We start from the raw sequence: 10,391 nt of genomic DNA, 5'->3' as shown, positions 1-10,391 counted from the left end.
ATCGGCGCCTCGGCCTCACAAGGCGCTGTGGCTTCGAGAGGTGCGCCAGCCACCACTCGAACATGCTAATGTGTCCGTCTGTGACCCGCAGGAAACAGAAGAGCGAGGGTATTCCGCTCAGCCTCACCGCCAGCATACGCGCTGGCCGGCCGAGGGCCCTACCGCATCGGACACCTAGCACCGCATCTTTCCTCTGAGGAGCGAGACACACGCACACCGCTTCCCCGCCACCGAGCACACGTCTGCTTTCGGAGCCAGCGTGGCCTCGCTCGGGTACTGGTTCAACCGCGGGTGGAGGGGTGGTCCGCAGCGGTGCAATTTTCTTATTTTTGCAACAACCGAAGCAACCTGTTGGCGCTCGCACGGCTAGGAAATGCCGACTGGCGTGCGTCGCCTGCGTTCAAAACGGTTCTGGGCACGCACACGGTGTTGACTCTGCCCATGTCAAACACTGCAGTGTGCAACCCAAGGGGACTCAGGCACCCCGCCCGCCCCCTAGGTGCCTGTGAACAGGCTTTGTATTTTTATTTTTCATCATCAAGTACACCGCCAGGTGACACTTTGTGATTTTTTTTGCTCATAAATACACATGTATATATATATATATATATTTGACACTTTGTCATTTTGTCTGTTCTTTTCGCCACACGACCAGTTTATTAAACCAGGGTTACCACCGGTCTGGACCCTGGCCGATATTTCAGACCGACAACGGAGTTCGGAAAGCCCGCAAAAATTCACCTTAAATCCTCATATAGGACTTCCGAGAGCTCTTTGAAAGGTATTCTATTTCAAAACGCTTACCACCCTCAAAGTCGCACTTTTCTGGGCATTTTCAACGTGTGACTGGGCGGTAGTCCTACCGTCCATGAGGCCCCAAAAGCCCGCAAAACGAAATTTTGCTGTTTTCTCATCGGTACTTCCGAGGGGAACTCATTAACGAGCTCCAGGCGTATTTAAAAGTAGGTTGTATAAGGGGCGTCTTTAAAAGGAGGGTGTGTAATTGGTGTGTTAAAAGTAGGTTGTATAACAAGCGTGTTTAAAAGGAGGTTGTGTAAGGGACGTTTTTGAAAGGAAGATGTGTAAGGGATGTGTTTAAAAGGATGGATTTGTAATGGGCGTGTTTAAAAGTAGGATGTGCAAGGGGCGTGTTTAAAAGGAGTGTGTGTAACAGGCGTGTTAAAAATGAGGTTGTGTAACATGCTTGTTTAAAACAATGGTGTGCATCAGGCCTGCTTAAAAGGATGTTGTGTAACAGGCTTGTTTAAAAGGCGTGTGTGTAAAAGGCGTGTTTAAAAGGAGGGTTTGTAAAGTGTGTGTTTAAAAGGAGGGAGTGTAACAGGCTTGTTTAAAAGGAGGATGTGCAAGGGATGTTTTTAAAAGGAGGGTGTGTAACAGGTGGGTTTTAAAGGAGAATGTGTATGGTGCGCGTTTAAAAGGGGGTGTGTAACAGGCAGGTTTAAAAGCAGGGTGTGTGAGGGGCATGTTTAAATGGAGGGAGTGTAACGGGCGTGTTTTAAAGGAAGGTGTGTAACAGGCATGGTTAAAGGGAGGGTCTTTAAGGGGCATGTTTAAAAGGAGTGTGTGTAACAAGTGTCTTTAAATGGAGGGTGCGTAACAGACGTGTTTAAAAGGAGGGTGTGTAAGGGGCATATATAAAAGGAGGGTGCTAGGGGCGTGTGTAACAGGCGTGTAAAAATGAGGTTGTGCAACATGCCTGTTTAAAAGGAGGGTTGGAAAGGGCGTATTTAAAAGGAGGGTGTGTAACAGGCCTGTTTAAAAGGAGGGTTTGTAACATGCGTGTTTAAAAGGAGGGTGTATAAAACGCGTATTTAAAAGGAGGGTGGGTAACGGGCATGTTTGAAAGGAGGGTGTGTATCTGGCGGGTTGAAAAGGAGGATGTGTAAGGGGCATGTTTAAAATGAGGATGTGTAACAGGCGTGTTTAAAAGGAGTGTGCAACAGGCCTATTTAAAAGGAGGGTGTGTAAGGGTCGTGTTTAAATGGAGGGTTTGTAAGGGTCGTGTTTAACTGGAGGGTGTGTAAGGGTCGTGTTTAAAAGGAGGGTGTGTAAGGATCGTGTTTAAAAGGAGGGTGTGTAAGGGTCGTGTTTAAATGGAGGGTTTGTAAGGGGCGTGTTTAACTGGAGGGTGTGTAACAGGCGTGTTTAAAAGGAGGGTGTGTAAGGGGCGTGTTTAAAAGGATGGCGTGTAAGGGACGTGTTCCTAAACGAAGGTCACTCGAATTTTCTTCCCGGTCCAAAAAGACTTTGAGAACAGCTGGGAGGATTGAATTGTCAAAATCTTTATTTTGTTCAATGCTACATTTTAAAAAGGTGACTGGCGTTCCCTCCTGCAGCAGAGCGGTCACCCTGAGAAGCCCCATCTGTGGAACCTGGAAGTGGGGTGGGTACCAGAGCCCAGCCCTGAGCAACCCCCGGAGCTCCCTCCTTGCCCACCTCATGCCAACCAAGCGCTGCGCCAGCCTCCCACGCCCGTCAACAACGTGACTCCCCCGTCTCCGTTCACACCCCCTGGGTCGCGATGGAGGGAGGGAGGCAAATTGCTTTCTAAATGGGGAGAGAATTCAGAAATCTGGAGTGTAAAGGGACTTGGGAGTTCTAGTCCAGGATTCTCTTAAGGTTAACTTGCAGGTTGAGTCGGTAGTTATGAAGGCAAATGCAATGTTGGCATTTATTTCGAGAGGACTAGAATATAAAAGCAGGGATGTGCTGCTGAGGCTTTATAAGGCTCTGGTCAGACCACATTTAGAATATTGTGAGCAATTTTGGGCCCCGTATCTCAGGAAGGATGTTCTGGCCCTGGAGAGGGCCCAGAGGAGGTTCACGAGAATGATCCCAGGAATGAAAGGCTTAACATATGAGGAACGTTTGAGGACTCTGGGTCTATACTCGATGGAGTTTAGAAGGATGAGGGGGGATCTGATTGAAACTTACAGAATACTGAAAGGCCTGGATAGAGTGGACGTGGGGAAGATGTTTCCATTAGTAGGAGAGACTAGGACCCGAGGGCACAGCCTCAGAGTAAAGGGAAGACCTTTTAGAACAGAGATGAGGAAAAACTTCTTTAGCCAGAGAGTGGTGAATCTATGGAATTCATTGCCACAGAAGGCTGTGGAGGCCAGGTCATTGAGTGTATTTAAGACCGAGATAGATAGGTTCTTGATTGGTATGGGGATCAAAGGTTACGGGGAGAAGGCGGGAGAATGGGGTTGAGAAACTTATCATCCATGGTTGAATGGCGGAGCAGACTCGATGGGCCGAATGGCCTAATTTCTGCTCCTACGTCTGATGGTCTTATGCTCTAACAGCAAGCTGCTTTCCAATTGCTGGGCAAAGGGCAGGTTGATGTCAGTTTTGGGGAGATTTGGCAGCTCCGGGGAGCAGCAACGTGGACCGGACACGAGACTCACTGCAGCAACCAGGGAGCACCTGCCAATCCCAGGACCACTGCCATCTAGCAGGACAAGGGCAGCAGATAGATGGGAACACCACCTCCTGGAAGTTCCCCTCCGAGCCCCTCACCATCCCGACTTGGGAATATATCGGTCGTTCCTCCATCCTCGCTGGGTCCAAATCCTGGATCTCCCTCCCTAACAGCACCGTGGGTGTACCTACACCCCATGCACTGCAAGAAGGCAGCTCACCCCCACCTTCTCAAGGGGCAATTAGGGGATGGGGCAGTAAATGCTGGGCCCAGCCAGCAAAACCCACCTCCCGTGGATATCGCACACCCTCCCCACCCCAACCCGAGGATTGGGAATGGAAATATGTCCGGCTTCAGGAACAGATGAGATGGGTGGCTGGAGGGGGGGGGTGGAGCGAACGCTAACATGGAATAGAAGGGCAGAATGGCCTCTTGTCAGCTCACTTCCCTGGTATTTCAACGTCTCGGTAGTTGTAAGCAAATGAAACCTTTTGGCATTTCGTCAGGGTAACATTGGTCACCGGGACTGGGTATTAAACTCGGTGCTAAGATGGGAGGCGCGATGAGGCAGAGAGAGAGAAAGAGAGAGGGAGATTAGGGAGAGACAGAGAGAGAGAAAGTTTAGGGAGAAAGAGAAAGGGAGAGAGAGGGAGAAAGAGAGAGTGATTAGGGAGAGAGAGAGAGACAGAGAGAGAGATTCAGGAGAGACAGAGACAGAGAAATAGAGAGATTAGGGAGAGAGAGAGAGAGACAGAAAGATAGAGAGATTAGGGATAGAGAGAGAGAGGGAGAGAGAGTGAGGGAGAAAGAGGGAGAGAGAGACAGAGAGATTAGAGATAGAGAGAGAGAGGGAGAGAGAGACAGAGAGATTAGAGATAGAGAGAGAGAGGGAGAGAGAGTGAGGGAGAAAGAGGGAGAGAGAGACAGAGAGATTAGAGATAGAGAGAGAGAGGGAGAGAGAGACAGAGAGATTAGAGATAGAGAGAGAGAGGGAGAGAGAGTGAGGGAGAAAGAGGGAGAGAGAGAGACAGAGAGAAAAAGAGAGAGATTAGGGAGAGAGAGACAGGCAGAGAGAGAGAAACAGAGAGAAAGAGAGACAGGCAGAGAGAGAGAGAGATTTGGGAGGGACAGAGAGACAAAGGGACAGAGACAGAGAGATTAGGGAGAGAGAGATTAGGGAGAGAGAGAGATTAGGGAGAGAGAGTGAGGGAGAGAGTCATTGTGCAGCACTGTTCAGTAAGGAATGTTTCTCTGTCAGCTCAGATGGGAGGCGCGATGAGGGGGATGCTAAAGGGCTTATGGCAGGACGTGGCCGCTCGGGTGGGGGTGGTTCCTGGTTGGGTTGGGGGATGGGGGTGGTTGTTTGCGACTGGAACAGCGAAAGCGAGCGAATACAATATGACATGTGGGCAGCCGGGAGTGGGAGGGAGGGGTGGGGGGGGGGAAGGGGCTCTCAGTCTGACAGTTGTTCTGCCCAGTCCCCTCGCCGCAATTGCTCCCCCCTCACCCCCATCCCACCCCAGAGCTCCTCTAGCACCTGCCCACAGCGTCCCTCACTCAGCGTCCCATCGTTCCCGCCCCTTTACAGGCAGCTGGTGCCACCTGCTACCGCGCTGGCGTCCTGGGACCACCCCCAGCGTTCCCATATCCAGCGGTCCCTCTCCCAGTGCGCCCCGAGGGCAGGGTCCCCCCCAGCCGGCTGGGCAGACGCCAGCACGCTCCCGCCGCCCCAGTGCCCCCAGATCCCTGGGCCTGTCTCCCATTCGCCCCCGGCACCGGGGGCCCGGCCAGTGGGCGGGGGGGAGGAGCCCAGGCGCCGGGCCTGCCTCTCGCCGGCGTGGACCCGCTGGTGGGTCAGCAGGTGGGAGGAGCGGGTGAAGCCCTTGCCGCAGGCCGGGCAGGTGAAGGGCCGCTCGCCGGTATGGGTGCGCTGGTGCCGGAGCAGGGTGGACGACTGGGTGAAGCTGCGGCCGCACAGGGCGCAGAGGAAGGGCCGCTCGCCGGCGTGGACCCGCTGGTGCCGCAGCTGGTTGGACATCTGGGTGAAGCCCTTGCCGCAGACCGAGCAGCGGAAGGGCCGCTCGCCGGTGTGGATGTGCTGGTGGGTCAGCAGGTGGGAGGACTGGGTGAAGCCCTTGCCGCAGACCGAGCAGGTGAAGGGCCGCTCGCCCGTGTGGACGGGGCGGTGGGTCAGCAGGTGGGAGGAGCGGGTGAACCTCTTCCCGCACACGGGGCAGGCGAAGAGCCTCTCGCCCGTGTGGCTGCGCCGGTGGGTCTCCAGCTCCGACGGGTAGTTGAAGCCCTTGCCGCAGTCGGCGCACTTGTAGGGCTGCTGGCCCGTGTGGCTGCGCATGTGGATGTTGAGGTTGGAAGCCCGGCTGAAGGCGCAGTCACACAGTGAGCACAGGAAGGGCTTCTTGCCGCCGCTGCCGCTACCGCTCCGGTGGCCGGACATCCCCTGGCGCCCGCCAAACTCCGGTGCCGCTGAGCCGAGCTCCTCCGTCCGGTCCCGAGGCGAGGTTTGGATGCAGCCCTTGGTCTGCCCATCTGCTGCGTCCGGTATCCTGCCAAAGGAAGAAAGGAAGAGGGGTTCACAACCCACGGATTACACTATGGTGACGCAAGTAGGAACTGAGTGCAGACCTATTGTCGTGTGTCCGCGCGCTTCCACTTTCCTGTCTGTCCCCCCATTGAATTAACTCAATGACCACTGCTCTCTCCAGGGAACAGAATCACCCAGTGCAGAAGAGGCCCTTCGGCCCATCGAGTCTGCACCGACACGTGAGAAACACCTGACCTACCTCCCTAATCCCATTTCCCAGCACTTGGCCCATAGCCTTAAATGTTATGAGGTGCCAAGTGCTCATCCAGGTACTTTTTAAAGGATGTGAGGCAACCCGCCTCCACCACCCTCCCAGGCAGCGCATTCCAGACCGTCATCACCCTCTGGGTTAAAAAGCTTTTCCTCACATCCCCCCCTAAACCCCTTGAACTTATGTCCCCTCGTGACTGACCCTTCAACTAAGGGGAACAGCTGCTCCCTATCCACCCTGTCCATGCCCCTCATAATCTTGTACACCTCGATCAGGTCGCCCCTCAGTCTTCTCTGCTCCAACAAAAACAACCCAAGTCTATCTAACCTCTCTTCATAACTTAACTGTTTCATCCCAGGCAACATCCTGGTGAATCTCCTCTGCACTCCCTCCAGTGCAATCACATCCTTCCAAGAATGTGGCGACCAGAACTGCCCACAGTACTCCAGCCTCACCAAGGTTCTATGCAACTCCAACATGACCTCCCTACTTTTGTAATCTATACCTCGATTGATAAAGGCAAGTGTCCCATATGCCTTTTTCACCACCTCACTAACATGCCCCTCCGCCTTCAGAGATCTATGGACACACGCCAAGGTCCCTTTGTTCCTCAGAACTTCCTAGTGTCATGCTGTTCATTCAATACTTCCTTGATATTGTGAGATTAGTCAAAAAGAAAAGGGAAGCATTCGTAAGGGCTAGAAGGCTGGGAACAGATGAAGCCTGTGGAGAATATAAAGAAAGTAGGAAGAAGCTTAAGCAAGGAGTCAGGAGGGCTAAAAGGGGTCATGAAAAGTCACTGGCAACCAGGATTAAGGAAAATCCCAAGGCCTTTTATACATATGTAAAGGGCAAAGGGTAGCCAGGGAAAGGGTGGGCCCACCCAGGGACAGAGGTGGGAATCTGTGTGTTGAGCCAGAAGAAATGGGAGAGATACTGAATGAGTACTTCTCATCAGTATTCACCAAAGAAAAGGACTTAGCGGTCGATTTGTCTAGGGAAGAGTGTGTAGGTAGCCTGGATCATGTTGAGATCAAAAAAGAGGTGTTAGGCATCTTGAAGAATATTAAGGTGGATAATTCCCCAGGACCAGATGGGATCTACCCCAGAGTACTGAGGGAGGCAAGGGAGGAGATTGCTGGGGCCTTGACAGAAATCTTTGTATCCTCACTGGCTATGGGTGAGGTCCCAGAGGACTGGAGAATGGCCAATGTTGTTCCACTGTTTAAGAAGGGTAGCAGGGATAATCCAGGAAATTACAGGCCGGTGAGCCTTACGTCAGTGGTAGGGAAATTATTGGAGAAGATTCTTTGTGACAGGATTTACTACCATTTGGAAGCAAATGGGCGTATTAGTGATCACTAACTTGATCGAGTTTTTCGAGGAAGTGACAAAGATGACCGATGATGGAAGGGCAGTGGATGTTAAATACATGGATTTCAGTAAGGCCTTTGACAAGGTCCCTCATGGCAGACTGGTACAGAAGGTAAAGTCACACAGGATCATAGGTGAGCTGTCAAGATGGATACAGAATTGGCTTGGTCATAGAAGACAGAGGGTAGCAGTGGAAGGGTGCTTTTCTGAATGGAGAGCTGTGACTAGTGGAGTTCCGCAGGGATCAGTGCTGGGACCTTTGCAGTTTGTATTATACGTAAATGATTTGGAGGAAAATGTAACTGGGCTAATTAGTAAGTTTGCAGACGACACTAAGGTTGGAGGAGTTGCAGTTAGTGAAGAGGATTGTCAAAGGATACAACGGGATATAGATCGGTTGGAGACTTGGGCGGAGAAATGGCAGATGGAATTTAATGCAGACAAATGCGAGGTAATGCATTTTGGAAGGTCTAATACAGGCAGGAATTATACAGTAAATGGCAGAACCCTTAAGTGCATTGAAGGGCAGAGGGATCTGGGTGTACAGGTCTACAGGTCAGTGAAAGTGGCAACGCAGGTGGATAAGGTAGTCAGGAAGGCATATGGCATGCTTACCTTCATTGGCAGGGGTATTGAGTATTCAAACTGGGAAGTCATGTTGCAGCTGTATAGAACCTTGGTTAGGCCACACTTGGAATATTGCGTGCAATTCTGGTCACCACATTACCAGAAGGAAATGGAGGCGTTGGAGAGGGTGCAGAGGAGGTTTACCAGGATGCTGCCTGGTCTGGAGGTTATTGGGCTACAGGAAGATACACTTTGAAAGGAGTAATTTGACAAGGAACAAAGATCAAAGAAAAGTACAGCACAGGATCAGGCCCTTCGACCCTCCAAGCCTGCGCCGATCATATTGCCCGTCAACTAAAACATTTTACACTTCCGGGGTCCGTATCCCTCTATTCCCATCCTATTCATATATTTGTCAAGCTGCCTCTTAAACACCACTATCATACCTGCTTCCACCACCTCCTCTGGCAGCGAAATCCAGATACTCACTAACCTCTGCGTAAAAAACTTGCCCCACACATCTCCTCTAAAGTTTTCTCCTCTCACCTTAAATCTATGTCCCCTAGTAATTGACTCTTCCACCCTGGGAAAAAGCTTCTGACTATCTACTCTGTCCATGCCACTCATAATTTTGTAAACATCTATCAAGTCGCCCCTCAATCTCCGTCACTCTAGTGAGAACAATCCGAGTTTCTCCAACCTCTCCTCATAGCTAATAACCTCCAGACCAGGTAGCATCCTGGTAAACCTCCTCTGCACCCTCTCCAACGCCTCCATATCCTTCTGGTAATGTGGTGACCAGAATTGCACGCAATATTCCAAGTGTGGCCTAACCAAGGTTCTATACAGCTGCAGCATGACTTCCCAGCTTTTATACTCAATACCCCTGCCGATATATCGGCTGTTCCTTCACTGTCGCTGGGTCTAAATCCTGGAACTCCCTCCCTAACAGTGCCGTGGGTGTACCTACACCACAGGGACAAAATCCTGGAACTCCCTCTCTAACAGCGCCGTGGGTGTACCTACACCACATGGACTGCAGCGGCTCAAGAAGGCAGCTCACCACCACCTTCTCAAGGGGCAATTAGGTATGGGCAATAAATGCTGGGCCCAGCCAGCGAAGCCTACACCCCATGAATGAAAGAATATAAGATATTAAGCAAGGCCCTGTACAGCAGCAGTAACACACTCCTGCTTTTATCTGTCTCCATCTAAACAATCTGCTGCTTTTCACCCTTTGCTGCCAATTCCTTTCTCTTCCCGATTGACATTGATGATCCAGACTGTGGTGGGCAGGGCATGATTTCCATGTTTGCCGATGATACGGGGTTTGGAAATGTTGTCAAGAGTGACGGGATAGTCTGGAACTTCAAAAGGACACAGACATGTTGGTGGGTTGGGCAGACCAAGTTCAGGGCAGAGGAGAGGGAGGTGTTTTGTTTTGGCAGGAAAGATATGGTGAAACATTATAAAATAAAAGGAGAGAATCTAAAGGAGGTGCAGGGACAGAGGGACCTCGGTGTATATGTGCATAGCTCATTGAAGATGGCAGGGCATGTTGAGAGAGCAGGTAATAAAGCAGATAGTATCCTGGGCTTTATTAATAGGGGCATTGAGTACAAGAGTGAGGAGGTCATGTTGAACTTGTATAAGACACTAGTTAGGCCTCATCTGGAGCACTGCGTCTAGTTCTGGGCACCATACCTGAAGAAGGATGTAAAGGAATTGGAGAGAGTGCAGAGGAGATTCACAAGAATGATTCCCGGGATAAAAAACTGGAGCTACGAGGATAGGTTGGAGAGGTTGGGACTGTTTTCCTTGGAGAAGAGAAGGCTGAGATGTAGTTGCACTGGAGGCGGTTCAGAGGAGGTTCACTAGATTTGGATTCCAGAGATGCGGGGCTTGTCTTATGAGGAGAGATTGAGCAGTTTAGGCCTAAACTCGCTAGAGTTTAGAAGGATGAGAGGAGATCTAATTGAGGTATATAAGATGCTAAAGGGGATAGACAAAGTAGACGTGGAGCGGATGTTTCCCCTTGTGGGGCATTCTAGAACGGGAGGCCATAGTTTTAGGCTGAGGGATGGTAGATTTAAATCAGAGATGAGGAGGAATTACTTTTCTCAAAGGGTGGTGAATCTGTGGAATTCACCACCTCAGAGTACAGTGGATGCCGGGACACTGAATAAATTTAA

The 10,391-nt window shown here is 51.1% G+C and overlaps 1 protein-coding gene across 1 annotated transcript; it reads right to left on the bottom strand.

Annotated features, from left to right (window-relative positions):
* Positions 1-5,027: 5,027 nt before the first annotated feature.
* On the bottom strand, positions 5,028-8,289 carry LOC144677478 (uncharacterized). Its single transcript, XM_078537558.1, has 2 exons — positions 8,279-8,289; positions 5,028-6,009 (listed from the first exon to the last, which is right to left on the bottom strand). Exons 1-2 carry the CDS (start codon positions 8,287-8,289, stop codon positions 5,028-5,030), a joined length of 993 nt encoding a protein of 330 aa, XP_078393684.1.
* Positions 8,290-10,391: the final 2,102 nt, after the last annotated feature.

The sequence above is a fragment of the Cetorhinus maximus genome, unplaced genomic scaffold (genome assembly GCF_964194155.1).
Source record: "Cetorhinus maximus unplaced genomic scaffold, sCetMax3.hap1.1 HAP1_SCAFFOLD_2575, whole genome shotgun sequence".
NCBI classification, from domain to species: domain Eukaryota; kingdom Metazoa; phylum Chordata; class Chondrichthyes; order Lamniformes; family Cetorhinidae; genus Cetorhinus; species Cetorhinus maximus.
Note: the sequence above shows the minus strand (reverse complement) of the source record. Positions and strands in the feature narration are given on the sequence as shown.